Source organism: Pezoporus wallicus, unplaced genomic scaffold (genome assembly GCF_028554395.1).
Source record: "Pezoporus wallicus isolate ANWC-B61680 ecotype Strahan unplaced genomic scaffold, APGP_CSIRO_Pwel_v1 contig_1, whole genome shotgun sequence".
Lineage (NCBI taxonomy): Eukaryota > Metazoa > Chordata > Aves > Psittaciformes > Psittacidae > Pezoporus > Pezoporus wallicus.
Window position 1 is genome coordinate 362,895 of NW_026639226.1, and position 22,609 is coordinate 385,503.

General features: G+C 57.4%; 1 protein-coding gene across 1 annotated transcript; it reads right to left on the minus strand.

Moving 5' to 3' along the window:
- Nucleotides 1-11,634: 11,634 nt before the first annotated feature.
- Nucleotides 11,635-21,604, minus strand: SLC48A1 (solute carrier family 48 member 1). The gene is made up of 3 exons (XM_057413945.1): nucleotides 21,439-21,604; nucleotides 12,934-13,101; nucleotides 11,635-11,803 (listed from the first exon to the last, which is right to left on the minus strand). Exons 1-3 carry the CDS (start codon nucleotides 21,575-21,577, stop codon nucleotides 11,667-11,669), a joined length of 444 nt encoding a protein of 147 aa, XP_057269928.1. The 5' UTR covers nucleotides 21,578-21,604; the 3' UTR covers nucleotides 11,635-11,666.
- Nucleotides 21,605-22,609: the final 1,005 nt, after the last annotated feature.

Sequence of the window (22,609 nt, forward strand, 5' to 3'; positions counted from 1 at the left end):
CCTCGTCTTGACAGAGCGAAGGATTCAGACCTTAAACATGCACATTGCAAGCAAAAAAGCAACCTTGATTCCCTGAGGAGCAACCAGAGGGAAGATCTGAATTCCCACCGTGTCCCAGCCCTTCTGCCCGCCTCCATCCCCATCTTCCTCCACCCTTGCATCCGTCTTTCCTGAGCAGTGATTTGGGGGTTAGGTAGGATGCGTCCCCATCGCTCGGGTCTGATCTGAGCCTGAAGATGCTTTGCAGGGTTCCTGTGGGGCCGATGGGAAGAAGGGAATGGTGGAAAGAAGGCGAGGACATCACCAAACGTGGGGACACAGCAAGGAGAACTGGATGAGCAGGGCTGAGGCTCACCGTAGCATCCCAGGGGCTCCTCAGATGGAAGCTGTTCCATGGGGCTGAGGTGGGAGATGAGGTTTCTAAAGGAAAGAGGCCAAGGCAACCCCTTAAAACCGCATCCTTTTGGTGGGCTGAAAGCACATCTTGGTCAGCCCCAACCTGGATCTGCCTCTGAGCCTGAAGATGCTCTTCAGGTGTTAGGGGTTAGATGGGGTCTTTGGGGTGATGCCCATGGGAGAAGAGCTTGCAATGCAGCTGATGCTCCTCCAGCCCAGGTTTAGGAAGGGGACAGGAGGCTCCGTCCTTGGGGCTTGGGAAGGGGTTGAACCCTGGTACAACAGAGCTGCAGACCTGCAGAGCCGGGCTACCCCGCTCCATGTGCGAGCCGGGTGCTGTCCACCCCATCCCCGTGACGGGCAAGAACCGGAGCAACCCTGGGCACCAAACCCGATGCAGGGTGTGTGTGTGTGTGTGTGTGTGTGTGTTAATTTGGGCTTTCTCTGTTGCAACCTCCCCTGCTGTGTTCGCAAGGACCCAACGGGGCTGGTTTGCTCCCGCCTGACAACAGCAAAGGAGGAGAACGCCCATGAAAGGAGCCGGGCTGGAGGCTGGGGAAGCGGCTTCGCCTCTCCCAGGTTTTTCCAGTTACTGCAGCCGCGGAGTGGAAACATGTGTGGTGCGAAGAGGAATGCGGAGCATCCGCCGCAGCGTGTGGTTGCCGCGGCAACCGCAGGGAATGCGGGCTCGGGGATGGGGAAAGGGATGGGAAAAGGAGGGGGGGGACGGGACGGGGACCGCGCAGGGCCTCGGCTGGCAAAGGGGAGCTGGAGCGCTGCGGGGGCCTTTGATCCGTGCGCCCGCAGCGGTGATGGATGGGCTCGGGAGTCATTTCCTTGTCCAAGTGACCTCATGGGCCTGGAACTCGCTGAGCTCTTTAAGGAGTAAAAGATGTTCCCCCCCCCCAACACACACACAGGCGTGCACCCCCCTCCGGGAGCGGGGGGGGAGGCTGGAGGGGGCTGGCACGGGTGTGAGCGGTGAGGGTGGGAGGTGGGGGGGGTTCTGCAGTGATTTGGGGCTTGCTTTGGAGAGGAGGCGTGGGACGGGGCGGGGGATGGAGGGAGGGAGGAAGGGAGGGAGGGAGGGAGGAAGGGAGGGATGGAGGGAGGGAGGGAGGAGAAGGAGGGAGGGAGGGAGGGAGGGAGGAGGGAGGGAGGGATGGAGGGAGGAGGGAGGGATGGATGAAAGGAGGGATGGAGGGAAGGAGGGAGGGAGGAGGGAGGGATGGAGGGAGGGATGGAGGGATGGATGGAGGGAGGGAGGGAGGGAGGGAGGGAGGAAGGGAGGGAGGGATGGAGGGAGGGATGGAGGGAAGGAGGAAGGGAGGGAGGGAGGGAGAGAGGGAGGGATGGAGGGAGGGAGGGAGGAAGGGAGGGAGGGAGGGATGGATGGAGGGAGGGATGAAGGGAGGGAGGGAGGGAGGGATGGAGGGAGGGATGAAGGGAGGGAGGGAGGGATGAAGGGAGGGAGGGAGGGAGGGAGGGAGGGATGGAGGGAGGGAGGGAGGGATGGATGGATGGATGGAAGGGGGGGAGGCAGGGAGGGAGGGAGGGAGGGAGGGATGAAAGGAGGGAGGGAGGGAGGGAGGGAAGGAAGTATGAAATCAAGTAACGATCGATCGAGGGATGGAGGGAGGGAGGGATGAACGGAGGGATGAAGGAAGGGATGGAGGGAGGGAGGGAGGGAAGGAGGGATGAAGGAAGGGAGGGAGACAGGGATGGAAGAAGGGATGAAGGGATGAACGGAGGGATGAAGAGATGGGGGATGGGGAGATGGAGGGAGGGAGGGAAAGAGGGATGGAGGAAGGGAAAGAGGGAAAGAAGGATGGAGAGATAGAGGGATGGAGGCAGGGAGGGAGGCAAGGATGGAGGGATGGAGCGGTGGAGGGAAGGATGAAAGGAGGGGAGGGATGGAGAGATGGGGAGATGGAGGGAGGGAGGGAAAGAGGGAGAGAAGGATGGAGAGATAGAGGGATGGAGGCAGGGAGGGAGGCAAGGATGGAGGGATGGAGCGGTGGAGGGAAGGATGAAAGGAGGGATGAAGGGATGGAGAGATGGGGAGATGGAGGGAGGGATGGAAAGAGGGAGAGAAGGATGGAAAGATGGAGGCAGGGAGGGAGGAAGGGAATGAGGAAGGAAAAAATGGAAGGAGGGAGGAATGAAGAGATGAAGGACAAAGACAGAGTGACAGTGATGGAGGGATGCAGGGATGGGCGGAGGGAGGGATGAAGGGACACCCCACGTGCCGCCTGCAGATGCCAACCACCACCCCACCCGGTTCCAGTTAATTCCTCCATGTGAAAGTTGCACTGGGGTTTCTCCCCCCCCTCTCCTTTCCTTCCCCATCTGTTTCCATGTGGCCATCAAAGGAGCAAAATCCATCTTGTGGGTCCCGCTGCCAAGAGCCTCCCCACAACCCTCCCGATTCCCAGCCTCCGGGGAGGGATGGGAATGGGCTCATCCCTGGACCTGCTTTGCTGCTGGTCATGAAGAGCAGCACGAGCGGTTCCCTTCCCCTTTGCTCCGGCTTTGTCCTCCGAAGGAGCCAGCACTTTGCAAGGCTCCTGTAGGGCACGAAGCCACCCGGGGAGGTGACACAGAATCCAGGCTGGAAAAGGCCTTTAAGTCCAACCATTCCCAGCATTGCCATGGCCACTGCTGACCCATGGCACTGGGGCCTCGTCTCCACGGGGTGTGAGCACTTGCAGGGACGGTGGCTCCAGGACTGTCCTTTGCAGCCTGTTCCAATGCCTGAGCACCCTTTGGGGCAGGAATTGTTCCTCAGCTCCATCTAAACCTGCCCTGGTGCAGCTTGAGGCCGTTTCCTCTTGTCCCATCACTTGGGAGCAGAGCTCAGTCCCCTCCTGGCTCCATCCTGCTGTCAGGCACTTGTAGGGAGCCATCAGGTCCCTCCTGAGCCCTCTCTTGTGCTCCCAAGGCCCTGGGGTCGGTGACTCACCGTCAGCTGGAGCAAGGAGCCCCATGGCTGTGGCTGCATGAGCAGGAAGCGTCTCCCCATCAGCAGCTGAGTCACTTCCAGCCGGGAGATGCTGCAGCCCCGCTCCACGCTGTGGGGAAGGGAAAGCAAACTCCCAGCTCCAAGGGGTTTCCACGGCTCAATCCCCTCTGAAGGTGCAAATGCTGCACCCATGGAGCCCACAGAAGCCCTTTGCGGAGCTCACCAGAGGCACCCCAGTCACTCTGGTTTTGCAATCTGCTCCATGCAAACCCATCCCTGCCTTTTCCTGACCCTTGGAATGTCTCATCTGTGCGTCACCCTGTGCCCATCCCCTCCGGTTCAGGCTCAGCTCTTCCAGCGTCCAACTTGTGGCTCCGCATCCGCAAGAGCATCCAACCTACGCGGCTCTATTTCCACACATCCACAGCTGCCTCGTCCATCCTTTCCCCTCTAGCTACCATGCCACTGCCACGCTGTCCCTTCCCTTTCCCTTCCATGATCCTGAAATCCCAAGGAAGCCAAAAGTTGGCTCTTTCCCCCCCCCCCCTCTCTGGTGCTCTCAACCTGGTCTCTTGCTTTCATGTCTCTGCAAGGAGGCGTTGGAAGGACCACGTCTGAGAGCATCTTCCCATGATGGGAGGAGGTACCAAAGTGTCCCGGTGCCTTGAGCTCCTGCTCACAGCAAACCCAGCAGGGATTCAGCTTCAGGAACTGGGATGGGAGTGAAAACAGGAGGGGGGGGGAGGAATGTGGGGTTTTATCCTGGGAGCACCCAGAGCCAGGCTGCTCCCATCCCGGGAAGCACAAAGGGATGTGATGGAGCACACGCCTTTCCTAGCGGTCTTCCTTGGGCCACGGAAGCACAGAGCAGACGATGATGCTGATGGTGATGCACGGCCCAGAGCACACTGGGCTCTTTGTGTGTGACTTCAGTTCCCTGCATCTCCTCCCTTCAAGCCGTGGGCCAAGGGATGCAGGAAGAAGGGCTCTTGGATAAGCCAACGTGATTGGTCTCCATCTGTGTGAGCATCCACGCTCGTCTGAGGGGACCACTCCGAGCACTGGCACCTGGGTGTAAATCCCATTTGCACCAGCTCCACACCAGTTAGGAGCAACCAACACTTGGGTGGGATGGGAGAGGACAGGATGGGGCCCTTGGTCACCCCCAGACCCTTCAGCATCACCCTCCAGCACCATTCCCCCGGGGCTGTTATCAACAAAGGGGGACAGAAAGAGGAGGAAGGGCTTTGGAGAAGGGGGAATTGAGTGAGTGGAGCGGGGTCGAGAGCTTGGACCCTTCCCCACACCCCACTCTGAGGCCGGTGAGAACCAAACTCCACCTCTGCAGCCTTCCCTCTCCCCATAGCACACCCTGGGGCAGGGAGCAGACCCGCCAAGCCCCACCATAAAGCCTGGTAAAGAGGGACCAGCAGCTCTGCCTCCATCCCCAAGAGCTCCAAACCCCTTTAAGCTGCCTATGGAGCTCCAAGCCAGCGGGAGCCCCATGGGACGGGTGCCCCATGGATGTCCCCTGCTCCTCACGACCATCCGGCACAAGGAGGGTTTGCTCTGCTCGCCCCACGCGGGCACCTCCCGAAGGGAAGAACGCGTCTCTCCCGCTGCTGTTTTCCACCCTCTGCTCCCTCCCGGAGCTGACACCATTCCCAGCACATGTGGGAGGACCCTGGAAGCCTTCAAAGCCCTGTCTGGGGAGAGACGAAAGGGCCGGTTCAGCTCCTGGCTGGAGATGAAAGGAAACTCTCCCCTCGGCGCCTGGAATGAGTTCCCGGTGCTTTGGAGCTGGGGTTGGGGCCCATTTCCTGAGCTCCATGGCACGAGCTTTCATTTCCAGAGGGACTTTGCTCCCTATCCATGGGGCTGCCACGAGAGCAGATGGCCCAAGCCTCCGCGAGCATCCTGGAGCATCCTCCCCGCACTTGGGAGGATGCAGGAGGAGCAGCCCGGATGCTCCAGCACCTGATGCTGGTGCTCGCATCCTCTCTGTCTCCAAAGGGAATGGAGCCTGGTACAGCTCAGGGGGGTGCCAAAGCCATGGGTGGGATGGGGGTGAGCAGAAAGGGGGGGGTTCACCTCCAAGCAGAGCCCAGGGCTGGGCGGATGCGAGCACCAGATTTAACTCATTTGGCCAAAGGAAATTCTCTTTGGATGAAATCCTGTTTGATCTCCTGCAAAAAGGGGGGAGGTGGGGGCAGGATTGGGTTTCTCTCCAATTGTTGGGCTTTATTGGGCTTAATGCATCCAAAGTGAGCTTGAAAGGAGGGAAAGGCAAGGGATCTGGCCACCACTTCAAGGGGCTTCTGATGGAGCGGATGTGCTGCAGAGCACAAGGGACGGGATGAAGCTGCTCACCCGGGGCTATGGGGCCACAGAGCCGAGGGGCCTGGGGGCCACCAACACCCTGGGCTGCGCCCATGTGTTGGGATGGGGTCCCTGAGCTGGGCCAGTGGGTACCAAATGGGCTCCTGAGCAACATGGAGAGGTCCAGCTGCAGCCCCGTGTCCCCATGGATGGGCTGAGCCTCCTCCTCCTCGCGGGCATCCCAGGTTTCCCAGCCTGCATCCCAGGTGAAGCCGCTTCCCAGCCACTGATCCCATCTTCCCCAGGGTGGGAAAACAAGGAGGAGGAGGAGGAGGAGGGTGCCTCAGCACCGTGGGCTTTGGGGTGCCCATCCCAAACTGTGCGCATCCCAAAAGCAGCTCCATCCTCCAGCACTGGGGAAATGGGGAGGGCAACTTCTGTTTCTGGAGGCCTTTGGAGCTCTCACTTCAGGACTTTAAATCCAACGATTCCCAAAGTGATTCCTCCTCCAAAGGGCTTTAAATCCAAGAAGCCATGGCCCAAGAGACCAGGTCCTGGCGTGGCACTTCCCAGCCACATCCAGCTTGGAGTGAATGGGACCCCAGTGCTTGCAGGGGGTGGAAGGACACCAGCTCCAGTGCCTGCCTTTGGGCTGCAGCCGGCTTCTACCCTGCAACGGTCCCCTCTTGCCTTCTGTAGCCCTTTCTTCTTGTCTCTGCTCTTCCCCCCCTGCCTTAGGGATGGATAAATGGCCCTGCCATGAAAAGCTGCTCCCAGGGGAGGACCAGAGGCCTCCAACCAGCTCCAAAGGACCCCCACGGAGGCGCCAGGACCATCGCTCACCCCTTTGCTTTGGCTCCTTTTGGCTCCCCATCATCCCCCTCCATAAACTCTCATCTCAAAGGCTCTTCCCGGCTCCTCCGCTTCCAACTTTCGGGCTCCTTGTTCCATATTGGAACCAGATTGAAGCGTTTCCCTCGCTTGGTTCTTCTCCAAGCTGAAACACGGCCCTAAAAATAACCATTCCCTGTTCGTGTGTGTGATGCTCAACCCCCTGCTCGCCCCACGGCTGCATCCCAGCTCCGGCTCCGTACCCCAACGCTCCAACAGCTCCACGGAGGGCTTTCATCCCCCTTCTTTACCATGCCCATCTCTCCTGCTGGCCTGTGAGGAGCCAAGGAATTCCCTTGGGATGAGCATCACCACGGCAGCACTTAGCGCTGAAGGTGATGACCTTCATGTCCATGAGGCCAGCACCCATCCAGCTTGAGATACAGCACTGGGGAGCAAGGGGACACCTTTGGGCTCCAGCAAAGGGGGCTTGGGCAGGGATATGCTCCTCATAGGGAGGTTTTCCTGTCCCCATCCGGACACAGAGGAATGGGGCTGGGTGCTGGGCTGCATCCATTGGAGCACGCAGCTCCCTCCTGCTCCCAGCTGGATGAGACCCATTGGGATGCAGGGGGACATTCCCAAGGGAACAGGGACAGGGCAGACCTTTGAGCTTCCTGCCTGCTCCCTCCAAGCTCTGTGCTCCCAGGGCTTGGCCCATCCACGGTCACACCAAGGATGCCTCAAGGCCTCTTTGCCCCATGGCTTAGAGCTCTTGGGCACCCCAAGCACAGCCCGGATCCCACTTAGAGACCCATGGACCCAATGGGCCCCCTCAGCAGGCACCGAGCATCAAACCCCAGCACCGAGGGTGCGCATTGAGCAGCCCCAGCTGCAGCACTGAAGCCTTTGAGCGGCCGTTTCCTCCCTGCCCACATCTTGAGAGCACATTTGCTCCAGTGCAAGAAAAAACCCAACCCTGGTGTTCGGTTTAAGGGGGCTTTGAACCCAAGTGGATTCAAATCCTCCGGCAGGAAGGGGGGATCAGGGCCACTGGTAGGGGGCAAGCAACAGACGTGAGCCAAGAGCCCAGCAAAGCTGCTGGAGACCTGCCCTTGGAATGGTTTGGGTTGGAAAGGACCTTAAAGCTCATCCAGTCCCAAGGCCTTGCCATGGGCAGGGGTACCCCACATTAGAGCCTGTCACCCAAAGCCTTGTCCAAGACTTGGGGTGTGATGCAGACAGAGCAGGGCTTGGCTCCATTCCGGCTCCAAAGTCTTCTGCAAGCCCCCCCCCCATGTGTGCCAAACCCTGCCTGATTCCTGAGGACTTCCTCATGCTGCCAAGTGCCAGCGATAGGAACGTGGCTGCTCCTCGGTGACGGGGAAAAGAGGGCATCTGCGTGGAGAAAATGCTGCTGGATGGGGATGGGAACTCCCGGTGTGGGCTGGGAATGGGGCTGGGATCCGAACGCCTTTGGGGAGCAGCACGTAAAGAAGGACGGACCGGAGGCCATCGTCTTAACGTGGAGCCGGGCTCCAGCCCTCGCAGCATCTCCGTGGCCTCCTCTGGACCCACATCCCTGTGATGAGGATGTGGGGATGAAGATGATGCTCCCCTTCCCAACCCCAGCCACGGCCGAGCCACTGCCGCCCTCTGCTGGCTACGTCCCGCACTGCACCCATGGGTGCTCCCAGCCGGCTTTGGTTGGGGGGCTCAGCCCCATCTCCCCCATCCCTCTCTCTTGGTGCTGCTTTGGGGCGCAGGGGGGGGGACCTTTAGTGCCCTCTTATCCCTCCCATGGGGGAGACCTCTCACAGTGAAGCTGCTGCGAGCCCCTTCCTTGTCAGGGGCCGCTTGAGTGGCTGAGACCAGCAGCAAACTCAGGTCACTTGTAGCTGGATCCGGAGCTGGCTCGTGTGCCCCCCACCCCAGCACAGCACGGGGCCTTGGAAGCCTCCCTCCTGCAGGAGCAGCATCAAAGGGAGACGCCATCCCAACACTTCCCAAATGCATTCCAAATGTTCCCATTGCCGCGCTACGGGAAGCAGATGATGGGGAGGATGCGGGGGCCTCGGCACGGGGCACAGCACAAGGTCCTGGTCCCTGGGGCATCCGTGGTACCAGGACTGGGATGGGGAGAGCAGCCCAAGGGCTCACCCAACGCAGAGTCAGGGTTGGGATGAGGGCTCCCCACCATGCTCCCAGTGACCTCCAATCTAAAGCATCGCTTTGCCTTTCCCCTCCCTGCTCAGCCCCCCAAAGCTGCCTTCTCCTTCCCAAAGTCCTATGAGGAAGAGGAGGTGCTGGCTTCCAGTGGAGGCAGGGATTGACTCCTCCTCTGTGAAGCCAGGAGAGGCTGCTCAAGCACTGGGGCTGCAGGATGTGGGTATCGATGTGGGATGGGGCATCTCCATGTGGGATGGGGCATCTCCATGCGGGATGGGGCATCTCCATGCGGGATGGGGCATCTCCATGTGGGATGGGGCATCTCCATGTGGGATGGGGCATCTCCATGCAGGGCCCCCTCCAAACCCGCTGCTCCACGGTGGATTTCTCCACCAAGGAGATGCTCACGGTGCAGGAGGAAGCTGGGCAATGCTTACTCCCACCTGGAGATGGCAAGAGCCAGCGCATCAGCACCACAGGTTTAAGGCTCCTTAGGTACCACCCTTAGGTACCACCCTTGGTACCTTAGGTACCACCCTTAGGTACCACCCTTGGTACCTTAGGTACCACCCTTAGGTACCACCCTTAGTACCTTAGGTATCACCCTTAGGTACCACCAACCCTTGTCCCATCACCTCGCAGAGGAATGACCCTGCCCTTTCCCAGGTGGGCATCAAGCTCCCACTGCACCCAATGGCCCCCAAAATCCCACAGGGAGGGTGCTCATAGGCTACAGCATCTCTTTCCCCCCATCCTTTGGGAAACCGATGGCTTCATCCAAACACATGGAATGGTTTAGGATGGAAAGGAGCCCCCCCCCGCCATGGGCAGGGACACCTTCCACTAGAGCAGCCCCATCCAACCTGGCCTTGAACCCTGCCAGGGATGGACAATACCTCCCCATCCCAATGGATGCAGCCCGGATGAAGTGTTCCACCCAAGGGAGAACGAAGAATATGGAAGATGGAATATCACATCCTGCCAGGGAAAAACCACTCCAAACCCGGGTCTGGTGAGAAAAGAGACTGTATTCCTGCTCTTCATACGAGTTCTAGTGTGGTTTAGTACAAGGAGACACTGGGATACACACTCATGAGCCCCCCCACCGTGACTGAGAGCATCCCACCGGAGCAGCAAGCGTGCAAAGGAAGCAGAACCCATGTAAAAATAGATCATGTATTTACAGAGCCCAGTTTTCAGCCCAGCCACAGTGCTGCTGCTTGCCATAACCAACACTAAACCCACCTGCCAGCTCCACAGCTTTGGGTAGAGGAGAGGGATGAGCAACTCCATCCCTCTGCATCCGGGCTGCAGCGGACAGGGAGGCTTTAGTATTGCAAAGCCTGACTCCTAAGTCATCACTTCACAGCCCAGCCTCTGCCTGGCTTCCCCCATCGACCCAATCCATCTCCTTGAGGATCTCCCTACCCAAGGGACAGGAGCACACGGTCCGGATGCGCTGCTGCCACCTCCAACATCCATCCCCTCAAGAGCTCAACCGAGGGGGCTTGGACCACTCCTCTTCCCCAGGCAAACAGAGAGCAGCGAAGGTGAGGATGGAGCCTGGGAGCGTGGAGAGGGATTCAAGCACCCCTCGGCTGGAGCACGCCACCAGGACAAGGTGGCAGACAGGACAAGCCAACAGCTCTGCACAGGGAAGCTGGGCTGAGAGCACACAGGGCTTTCCACTCACCTCTCCCTTGTCCCAGCACCCTGAGCAGGTCCCATCACCCACCCCCTGCCATGGAGGCGCTTCCAGCACCCACCTTGGTCATCTCCCATTGGGGAAGGGGCTTCTCCTGCCTCTCTCCTCAACCCCCCCTATAGAATTATCCCTGAAAACCCCCATTCCCAGTTCCAGCACCATCACCCCAACATCAGCTCAGCCTGGATGGGCCAGAGGAGCAGCCCACAGCCTTTAGCACAGCTTGAGGATGTAAAGGCTTGAAGGCTTCAGGGCAGCAAACCACAGGGATAAAGAGGTTCCCCAACCCCACTGGGGTTGAGGCTGTCAGGGCAGGGGCACACAGGGCTGAGCTGCAGGGATGCAGCAGTCATGGCCTGGGCCTTCCAACCTGTCACCTCCTAACTCACTGCACGGGAGCAATCCATCCACGGCTGCACGATGCTGAGGCCTGCTGGAGACCCTTCTTGCTGCTGAGCACCACGATCCTCCCCTCTCCCATCCTGCTACAGGGCAACGAAGGAAAGCAAAGCAAAGGAAGCAGAGGTTTTCTTTCTTGAGCACAATCGTGCCTCTGAGAGCGTGGGGTGAGCCTTTGGCCACCTCCTCTTGCACCCAAACACCTGATTCTAAATGCTCCACATCCAAGTGCTCAATATGCCCTTAATATTCCCTTTTAAAATGATCCTGGAGAGCAGCCAGAAACAACCCTGCCCATCTCTGAGAGAGCCCTGGTGCTTCTCTGCTGCTGGCCCGTCCCTTCGGGCTCCTCCAGACCACAGGAACGAGCTGACCTTGCCCCCAAGGTGTGAAAAGAAACTGCTGGGAGATGCTGCTGGCAGGTACAAAAGGGACCTCCCCACCTCTCCCGTTCTCTTGGAAGGGCAGAGCAGTGCAAAAGGAGCTTGGAAGCCACACAGCAGCGTGCTGGGGCACCACGCTGGTGAGGCAGCCGTGAGGACAAGGTGCTGGGTGCTGCAGGCATGAGGTATGAACCCTGCAGCTCCCGGAGGGCTCAGGGTGGCCTGAACTTCAGGGCAGTGCAAAGAGTGGATGGAGACCTGCTGTGTTGGAGTCTCTCCCTTCCCCAGCAGAGCCAGGGGCCCCAGGGAGGTTACAGATGCACGGACATCAGCAGCAGCAGCAGCCACACTTGCAATGGTGGAGTAAAAGCAACTGGGGGAAAAACCCCTACTGCAGACACACAAACCAAGCAGCACTTGGAGGGGGGGGGGCTCCTCCTCTGCCTCTCAGGGGGTGGGGGGTGCACCCAGCACCTTCAGACAAGGTTTGGAAGTCCAAGTGTTAGAAGTCACTGAGGATACTGATGTCTGCAAACTCGTTGCGGTAGCGGTGGGCGTACAAACTGAGCAGGAAGGCCCATTTCAAGGCCATGAAACTCCACACAGAGGACAGGTAGTAGCTCTTGGCATCAGTCAGGGCTAGGAGGGAAAAGGAGAGAGATCCAGGTTAAAACCCCATGCATCCCTCGTGCAGGAAGAACCCAGCTCACTCCCCCCCGTCCCCGTCCCAGCTCCTGGGAGCTTTGTGGTGTGTGTCTATGAGCCAAAGATACCCCAACCTCAGTAAATCCCACTCATTCCAAGCCCCACTCCTAAGCATTCCATACACAACCAACCTAATGCAGATGTTTTCCCCTCAACTTAGGGTTTTCCCTAAAATACCTCCATTTCCCTAAAAACCCCACAAATTCCCCAACCCCCAAACAGTTTTTCCTCATGTCTCCAAGGAAAGTGATGGAAAATATTTGCTTTTCCCTTTCCCTGTGTATTTCTAAGGGCCCCATACCAGTGTTTTCATGCCCTTGCACAAGGCTGAAGCACTCCAGCCTCCACAGGGAGCGTATTTAGGCTAAGCCAAGGGCTCTTGGTGGGTTATGACCATCACCACCAGGGCTCTTGGTGGCTCGCAGCCCAAATGCAGCAAGCAACAAACAGCCAGGCTCTAAAACCAACAACCCCTGAGCCTGCTCTCTTTGCTCTATGGCCAAGCAAATCCTGGGGGGGGGGGGGAATTAACCCTCCTTGGATAATGGGAAGGGATTTAAGAGCCACACAGCTTTAGCTGCTGACTGAGCATAGAAGGTATTTCCCCCCCTGTTTGGAGTTTAGCATCCTTACCCCCCCCCTGCTTTATGCATGAAGAGCATCCCCTTTGTCACAGGAGCAAGTAAATCCCAGTTCCTATAGGAAATAAAGCTGGAAAACCAGTTCCTATAGGAAATAAAGCTGGAAAACAAGGCCTGCCTCCCAGCAGCCTTTAGACCAGGCTTCTCAAGGTGGCTCCTATAGGTTAGAAGATGCCCTAAGGCAGTGGCACACGTTGGGCAGCAGAATTAGTCTTGTGTCATTGAGATATCACAGCAGGTAAAGGAAATGCAGGGGCATTCTTGCAGCCCCCCCCCCTAAAAGCCTCTTAACCCCTCTCAGAGCGATGGCAGCAGCACCCCCAGCTCTGCTCTGCAGCCTCTTCTGTTCCTTCCAGCCCCATCCCAGCATCACTGGGTCCAGCATCCCCTCTGCCCCGTTACCTGCTCGAGCAAAGCACTCACACTGCTGCTTGGTGATGGCCAGAGCGAGGAAGGTGCAGCACCCCACCACGGAGAGAGCTGAGAAGAGGATCCCGATGAAGAGGAAGAACCTCAGCCCTTTTAACCAGGTCCTCCAGTAATCCTGCACATACATCACATGCGTGATCAGGGCCCAGAGCGCCAGAACACCTGATCGATCGGACAGCGAGAGCAGTCAGTAGGGGCAGCACACACAGCCCATAGATCCCACTGGGAATAGCAAGGAATGCTAAGGATTCGTGGCCATTCCCCCTCCCACCACCACCAAAGAGGGGAATAATAAATCCCTGCCTGCACGAGCATCCCTCTTCCTCAGCACAGGTTTGAGATCCAGGTCTTCATTACAGCTTCACCTAAATCCTTCTCGTGGAATCCCAGCCTGCTTGAAGCTTAAAGCTCCTCCAGCTCCAACCCCAACCCCTTCCACTGGAGCAGCTTGCTCCAAGCTCCTGTGTCCAACCTGGCCTTGAGCACTGCCAGGGATGGGGCAGCCACAGCTTCTCTGGGCACCCTGTGCCAGCGCCTCAGCACCCTCCCAGGGAAGAGCTTCTGCCTAAGAGCTCATCTCAGTCTCCCCTCGGGCAGGTTCAAGCCATTCCCCTTGTCCCGTCCCTACATCCCTTGTCCCAGGCCCCTCTCTGGGTTTCCTGCAGCCCCTTGAGGCACTGGAGCTGCTCCGAGTCTCCCCTTCAGGAGCCTTCTCTCCTCCAGGCTGCCCCAGCCCAGCTCTCCCTGCCTGGCTCCAGCCCTCGCAGCATCCCCGTGGCCTCCTCTGGATTCGCTCCGGGAGCTCCACGTCCCCCTTGAAGATCCATTTCCCTCTGGAAAACGATGCCTCCTTCTCCTCCCTTGCTCTAAACCCTGCTCCCTCCTTCCCCCCCTCACCTCACAAAGACAATTCCAGGAGCCTCTCAACGCACAGAACTGTCTGTTCACACGCTTGCAGCCTGTCAAAGCCTTCATAACCCACCAGCGCAAGCCTGCCTGTCATTCCCCATTACACAACCCCAAGTGCAAGCAGCATCGAGTCCAATTATAGCAAGTGAAGTGGCAGTGTGACTAAACCTCCTCGAAGCCCTTAACTCAACCTAGAGTTAGAGCCAAAGGAAGCAAGAGCAGCTTTGCCCACTCCTGTTTAACACCAAGGCCGGCCACAAGCTCCTCTGTTACTGGATGTGGTCACTGATGCGTTCCATACCCTATGGAATGCATCAGAGCACACAGAGAACAGGAGCTGAGAGAGGAGAGTCACTGGACTTGGGGGGTTGAGCTCCCCAGCAGCTTCCAGCTCCTTTGCAGCTGGCATCCAGCTCCGGATCGAGTTGAATACACAGAGAGTCAACTGGAGGCTTGATGGGAGAACCTGCCAATGGGGTTTGTCCCTTCAGCGTGCTGGGATGGAGCAAAGCAAGCTGAAATACCCTCAAGGGTGGCTCAGGAATGGAAAACCTGCCCCCAGGCCCCAACAGAACAGCAAAAGCACTCAAGAGTGAACTAAAAGCCCAAGGGTACAGTGCTGATACCCAGCAAACAAGGCAGAATGAGTCCATTGCTTCAGCTAAGCAGTGTCTCGGTGTGGTTTCTGGCTCCAGGCACTCAGTATCATCCCTCTGAGCCTCAGGTACAGACCCTGCTCCACATCCCAGCGCCGGTGGCTGATACTCTGGAGCTCTGCAGATGCACCAGTGCCTTGGCACAACCCCTGCCACGGGGGTTACCAGAGGAGCTGATGCCTCAGCATCTCAGAACCACTTCCTCTCCTGCACTTCGCCTTCCAGCTCCTGCTCGAGGAAGTTCGAGCCCCGTCTTGGAAGGAAAAGGGGAACTTGTGGGGTTGAAGTCAGCAAAAGAACCTGCTTCTCCTCCCAGATGATTTGGCACAATGGATGGCAGAGTGCTGAGTCAAGCTGCTGCTGCCCTTTCCCTCCCCGAAACCTGCTGCTGGCGCTCCCAAAGCTCTCCATTGGGAGAGCAGAGGCAGCATGTGAGATGGGGGTCATGGATCTTCCTGCCCTGCCCCAAAGCCTGACTCAGCACTTGACACCAAGTGACTTGGCCAAGTGATGGGCTGGGTTCATTCTGCCTCGAAGCAGAAAGAACACGGGGCTCACACAGGGCATCCCTTCCCAGGCAGCTCAGCCCCATCGTCTCCCTTAGCCCCTGGCAGAGGGGGAAAGGAGCCTCCTGCAGCCCTCAGGGACAAGGAGGAGCCACAAAGGCAGGACTTGCTTTCTTCACTGCTTAACCTGCTCGTCCTCAGCGTGGGAGATGCTCAAGTGGGCACCTGAACCCCATCAAGCGCTGCTCAGAAGGAAGGAAGAGCCGCAAAAGGGAGTAAAAGCATCCTCTGGATGCATGGGAATAGCTGGGGCATCCCAAGCTATTGGAACTGGGATGGAAGCTAAGTGCTAAATGAAGTTATCACCAACAAACCCTGCGAGAGATGAAAGCCCTTTGCTAAAAAAGCCTCTTGAAGCTACTCCTTACTCACGCAGAGCCTTCAGGAGGAGGAAAAACCCCCACTATTTCTATCAGACCCCAAAGGCAAAGGGTGGAATGGAGCATTGCATTCCCGTTTAATGCAACCAAAACACTCAGGGAAGGAAAGCTCACCTCTATTGACCACCAGAACACGTTCACTGTCCTGTTTTACAGCAAAGCCTTGCCACAGGGAGCAATTAAAACCACCCCAGGAGCTCCAGTCCACATCAGATCTCTTTGGAGAGCAAAAGCTTTAACACAAAGCCACGGGCAGGTTCCAGTTCCACAGCTCCAAACCCCAGGGTTTAAAGCAGGTTTGACTGGGCCAGATGGACCTTGTGCCCCATTGAAAGCTGGGTAGGATGAACTGCAGGAGCTTCAGGTTTCCTTTCCCACCTCAGGCTATGCCCCCCCCTAAACCTCCTCCTCCTTTGCATTCACACCCAACAGCAAAGCCTGAACCTGCTCCTCCGCTCCGGTGACATTCCTGCTTCAAACAACATCCCAAACCTCACCCCCCCTTCCACGTCAGGCCTGGAATGAGCCTCAAATAAGACACAATCAAGGGATTTCCGACTGGGAGCAACGGGAAAGCTGCCTTTAAAGCCAAGCCTGCTTATCCCAAGAACACAGAGCTCCAGGAAAAGGAAACAGCCCCAAGGCCATCTGAAACAACAGCGAGGGAGCAGGGGGGTTGTGAGCTCCAAGCACACAGGTACTTGGACATGATGAATTCCTATTGAACCCCCCCCCCCCAAAAAAAAAAAGCAGCAAGCTTACAGCACACTTGGATCCACTTGAAACAAACCCTGCACGTTCAAAAGCTCAAACGTGGGAAGGAAAAACCCCTCCTATCTAAATATTGCCCTAAGCCCCCTTTGAAAGCCAAACCTCCCCCCTTCTCCAAACATCAACCCCATGGCAAACACAACGGGGTTGCTCAGCCCCCAGCTGCATCGCATTGCTCAGAGCTCAGGACATTGTGTGTAGGAAGAGAGGCCAAAAAGCAGCCCATAAACAACGCTGGAGCTGCTGGGCGATGCCAGAGGAGGATGGAAACCACGAAGGAGGATGGAAAAGAGGTCCCTAGGGACTTCTCCCATCTAAAGAGCCTTTCCCACCCTCCCTTGCACCAGCGGGAGCATCACAAAGACCCACTCCAGAAGCCCCACGTCGCTGTTCCTTTGCCCGGTGGATGCTCCCAAAGGGTAAAACGCTTCCATGTGGGAGCTAAAGCCAAGCTGAGCCCCAACTTAGAGCTTAAAACCAGCTCTTCTTCAAGAGCTCTGCTGCCCAAAGAGCAACAGGGGAGTGTTTTAGGAAACCAGCTCTGGGAAGGAGAGGAATCGATGGCTCAATGGCCACTTGGAGACCAGTAACGAGTGGTGCCCATCAGGGATGGGGTTGGGACCGCTCTTGTTCAACATCTTTGCTGCTGATGTGGACAGTGGGGTTGAGAGCACCCGATGACCCCAAGCTGTGTGTGGGTGCTGCAGGGAAGGAATGGGATCCAGAGGGACCTCGACATGCTTGTGAGGTGGGCTGATGCCAACCCCATGCCAAGGGCAAGGTCCTGTACTTGGGTTGGAGCAATCCCAGGCACAGCGACAGGTTGGGCAGAGAAGAGGTTCAGAGCAGCCCTGAAGAGGAGGACTTGGGGGTGTTGGTTGATGGGAAAATGAACATGAGCTGCCTGCAGTGTGAGCTCACAGCCCAGAAAGCAACCGTGTCCTGGGCTGCATCCAAAGGAGGTGATCCAGCAGCTCCAAGGAGGTGATCCTGCCCCTCTGCTCTGCTCTCGTGAGACCTCACCTGCAGCATTGGGTGCAGTTCTGGTGTCAACATAAAAAGGACATGGAACTGTTGGAACAAGTCCAGAGGAGGCCACGAGGATGAGCAGGGGACTGGAGCACCTCCTGTATGAAGACAGGCTGAGGAAGTTGGGGCTGTTCAGGCTGGAGAAGAGAAGGATGCGGGGAGACCCCATAGCAGCTTCCAGTATCTGAAGGGGGCCTATAGGGATGCTGGGGAGGGACTCTTCATTAGGGACTGCAGTGACAGGACAAGGGGTAACGGGTTCAAACTGAAACAGGGGAAGTTTAGATTGGATCTAAGGAGGAAATTCTTTGCTGTGAGGGTGCTGAGGCACTGGAATGGGTTGCCCAGGGAGGTTGGGAATGCTCCATCCCTGGCAGTGTTCAAGGCCAGGTTGGACAAGGCCTTGGGTGACCTGGTTTAGTGTGAGGTGTCCCTGCCCATGGCAGGGGGTTGGAACTGGGTGATTTTCAGGTCCTTTTCAACCCAAACCATTCCATGATTCTATGAATCTTAGGAGAATTCCAATGAAAACTGCCTTTCAGTTGGCAGAATTCCCCCCTGCACTTGAGTGTGCTGCTATTCCAGGCAGCTTGGGTTTGGTGGGACACCCATCGGGATGCACATGTGTGAGGAGGAGGTTGCTGTTGGGACACCTCAGAGGCAGGACACGAGGGGTCAGGCTTGAGCTGCTCCATAGCCCAGATGGATCCAGCATCACATTTTCCAGCCCTTCAGCAGGACTCATCCTCTCCTCCCATGAAATCACCGTTAAGCACAAGCCAAGAGCAGCTTTTCCTGCACTCCCACCGGAGTTTTCCCTCCCTCCTTAACCATGGACTACAACAGGGGCCAAACCTTCAGCAAACAACGTGCAGTACTCCCTATGCAAATCCAACCACTTTTAACTGCTTTCATCCCCAACTGCAATGCTTTTGGCCGTGGTATTCCAGCCTGGATGGGCAACAAACCCATCTGCATCAATAGATCTACTGCATGGAGTTACCAGCCTTCAGAGAACCTCTGCCTGCAGCACAAAGAAGTTGCTTTTGCCTTCCCTTACCAGGTATTTCAAGGGTCTGAAAGGCACGTTTTGTGGCTCATCTCCTCTGCAGCTGCTGTAACGCCTGCTCCACATCACATTCACGGAGCACAAGCTCTGTATCTTGCCAGAAACGGCTTGGAAAAGGCCAGGGAAGTCTCTGCAGAGCGGAAAACCAACCCCTCTCTTGCTATTCCATTGGAAAAGGAGGAGCTGGCTCCACCAGGCCATTAAAAAGCACTCAGGAAAGGGCTGGATGCATCCTGAAAACACACAATTGCTTTCTTCCCTTTGAAAGTGCCTCTGGCAGAGTGCAGCCATGGGAGCTGCTTAGAGATGCGTGGCTGGCTTAGGAGAACCAGCTCATTTGAGGCAGCGAGGGGAGAAGGTCGAAGACACAAAGAGCAATGACCAGCTCCAAACGGACTGGGAAGTCACCAAAGCAGCTGCTGTTCCCCCCAGGAATGCCTTTCCCAGCTTGGGATTAGGCTCTGGAGCCCCTCAGGTCATCGGAAGCACTGGGCTGGGTGGTTCTGCTCCAAAGAAGGGAGCATACCCAGGGTGTGGGTGTGCTTGCAGGTGATCCCCACCTTCCCAAGTCTGCATGGCCAGAGGCGTGAGGATTAGCAAGTGGCTTTTCCTAGGCGTTGTGTGGAGGGTTTAGGATGAGCCAACCTGAAAGACTGGAAAGGGAGCTTGCTCAGCACCTTAAATCACAGGCTTCTGGGTTCATAACTGAGGGTTCCAGTTCCAGGCTCCTTTGTGTGGCAGTTTCCCCTTTAATCCTTAAGCTAAATCCTTACTTTAAAGGCCAGGAAAGGTGTCAGAGCAAGAGAAAGTCAGTGCAAGCAGCAGAGGAGGGCAGATCTCAATGCAAGCCACGGCAGGAAGGGTTCTCTAGAAGATAAGCAAGAGATGGAACTGATAACAGAGAAAGACACAGCCTCCTAACACCAACAGGAGTCCCCTAACAGAGGGGAAATAGGGTGAACAAACACCCTGAAACACACATCCCTGGCAACCTAAAGGCACAGCAACCAGAGCTGCAACCCCTCCCAGCACCCAGGAGGTGATGGGTAAAGCAGAAAGAGCCTTCCAATGAGGTGAACACTCACAGAGGAGGCTGGCATCATCAGAGACACGATAACAGGGAACACAGGTGCCTAATTCACCAGCCCAAGCACTCTTCTGCCCTCGACCTGCAAGACTCTCAGGTCACTTTTGGAAGCTTCTGCATGCAAAAGGCACACAGGAGTCAAAATAACCCCCTCTTCGTGCTAAAGACACCGAATGCACCCAGCACAGGGGTTTGGTTTCCCACCAGGAGCTGCACACTTGAGCCACATCACATGTACTGGGGTGGAAGAAGGTCTTTGTCTCGTACAGCATCACGTAATGCACAAAGGGAGTTGCCAAGAGGTTTCGGAGCAGATTACAAGGCACAAAGCAGTGCCTGGTAATGAACTTTGCAGGGGCTGCACAAGGGAAGCTTTCAGGTCAGCAGCTTCCTTTCCTGCCCTTCCCTGCCTGGAGAACAAGCCCTGGGCAGCAGGGCACCAGGGAGAACCTGTTGGTTCAATGAATTCTGCCAGACACAAAGCAAATGAACACCCTCTTTACCTGAACCGGAAGAATCCAGTGTAGTATCCCAGTATAACAGGGAAGTATCCCAGTATAACAGGGAAGTATCCCAGTATAGCAGGGAAGTGTCCCAGTATAACAGGGAAGTATCCCAGTATAACAGGGAAGCGTCCCAGTGTAACAGTGTAGCATTCCAGTATAACAGGGAAGCATCCCAGTATAACAGTGATGTATCCCAGTATAACAGGGAAGTATCCCAGTATAACAGGGAAGTATCCCAGTATAACAGGGAAGTACCCAGGTATAACAGTGCAGTATCCCAGTATAACAGTGCAGTATCCCAGTATAACAGCGTAGCATCCCAGTATAACAGCACAGCATCCCAGTATAACAGTCTAGTATCTCAGTATAACAGGGAAGTATCCCAGTATAACAGGGAAGTATCCCAGTGTAACAGGGAAGTATCCCACTCCAACAGTGCACTATCCCAGTCTAACAGTGCAGTACCCCAGTCTAACACTGCAGTACCCCATTCCAACACTGCATTACCCCATTCCAACAGTGCAGTACCCCACTCCAACAGTGCAGTACCCCACTCCAACAGTGCAGTACCCCAGTCTAACACTGCATTACCCCACTCCAACAGTGCAGTACCCCAGTCTAACAGTGCATTACCCCAGTCTAACACTGCATTACCCCAGTCCAACAGTGCAGTACCCCAGTCTAACACTGCAGTACCCCATTCCAACACTGCATTACCCCATTCCAACAGTGCAGTACCCCACTCCAACAGTGCAGTACCCCAGTCTAACACTGCATTACCCCACTCCAACAGTGCAGTACCCCAGTCTAACACTGCATTACCCCAGTCTAACACTGCATTACCCCACTCCAACAGTGCAGTACCCCAGTCCAACACTGCATTACCCCACTCCAACACTGCAGCACCCCACTCCAACACTGCATTACCCCACTCCAACAGTGACGTACCCCCGCACACAAACCTCCTCCACACTGGCGTTTTCCCCCTTAGATCTTCCTTCGGAAGCCACCTCCTTGGCAGCAAGGAGAATCCCTGCCCGATTCCAGCCCGCCAGCAGCGAGCTTCCCCGCTCCACGACCCCCATTCCCCTGTTCCCCCAGGGAGATGAGCACCCCAACCTCCACGTGCCCCATAAGCAGACCCCAATACCCGAGCTAACACCTCCCAGAGCCTCCCAATACCACTTACCCCTCACAGGCACAAGAACCCCTCATGGACCACAACAGCCCCCCTAAAGCACAGCACCGCTGACCCCCCCCCCCCCACCAAATCCCAACCCTGCTTTGGGACGCAGGGACCTCAAAGCCCAAAGCCCACCCTGCCCCAAGCCCCCCGTGTCCAGCGCGGCCTTGGGGCCATGCAGAGCTCTCCCCCTTCACCCTCCTCATCCCCAATGGGGTCCCCGTCCCGTCCCCCCTCCATTGCCCTCAGGCCTCCCGGTGCTCCCTTTACCCAGGGGCCCAGCAGGCCCCGGGTGTGGGGGGCTCCCCCCCAAGTCCCTCGGCCCCGTGGTCACCGCTCGTACCCGAGAGCCCCCCGGCCGCCGCCGTTGCGGGCTGCCGCAGGCCCGGAGCCAGGCTCCAGCTCAGGAACACCGAGAGCCCCGTGAGGGCCCCGGCAGCCGCGTAGGCCAAGCGGAGGCCGAGAGCCCGGCTCACCGCCATCGGAGCGCTGCTGGAGCAGGCCACGCCCCCGCGGCACGGCGCCCCCTGGCGGGAGGGAGGACACAGGGGAGGGGGCGAGGGGGGGACGGAGAGGGAGGGGGGACACGGGGATATGGGGGGGATAGGGGACAATGGGACATGGGGGGATATAGGGGACAATGGGACATGGGGGGACAGGGGGGATATGGGGATACAGGGGACAACGGGAAATGGGGGGATATAGGGGACAATGGGAAATGGGGGGACATGGGGGGATATAGGGGACAATGGGAAATGGGGGGATATAGGGGACAATGGGACATGGGGGGACAGGGGGGATATGGGGATACAGGGGACAATGGGAAATGGGAGGATATAGGGGACAACGGGAAATGGGGGGATATAGGGATACAGGGGACAATGGGAAATGGGGGGACATGGGGGGATATAGGGGACAATGGGACATGGGGGGATATAGGGGACAATGGGACATGGGGGGATATGGGGATATAGGGGACAATGGGGCATGGGGGGATATGGGGGGATATAGGGGACAATGGGACATGGGGGGATATAGGGGACAATGGGACATGGGGGGACATGGGGGGATATAGGGGACAATGGGACATGGGGGACATGGGGATATAGGGGACAGTGGGACTTGGGGGGACAGGGGGATATAGGGGGCAATGGGACATGGGGATATGGGGGACAATAAGAAATGGGGGGACAGGGGGATATGGGAATGACTTGGGGACATGAGGGACAATGGGACATGGGGACACAGGGAGGACATGGGGGGATGTGGGGGGACATGGGGAACAGTGGGACATGGGGGGACATGGAGAACATGGGCGACATGGGCTATGGGGACATGGGCACACAGGGGGACATGGGGGACATAGGGGACAATTGGACATGGGGGGACATGGGGGACTTGGAGACATGGGGGGACATGGAGAATATGGGGGACACGGGGACACAGAGGGGGTATGGGGGGACATGGCGAGACTGGGGGTGGGGACTTAGGGGACAATGGGACATGGGGCGACA

Coding starts and splice junctions, on each gene's coding strand:
- SLC48A1 (XM_057413945.1), bottom strand. CDS start 21,577: ATGGCGGTGAGCCGGGCTCTCGGCCTCCGCTTGGCCTACGCGGCTGCC. Junction 13,102..21,438: donor GGCGGCCGGGGGGCTCTCGG/GTACGAGCGGTG, acceptor CCGATCGATCAG/GTGTTCTGGCGCTCTGGGCC. Junction 11,804..12,933: donor GGCCATCACCAAGCAGCAGT/GTGAGTGCTTTG, acceptor TTTCCCTCCTAG/CCCTGACTGATGCCAAGAGC.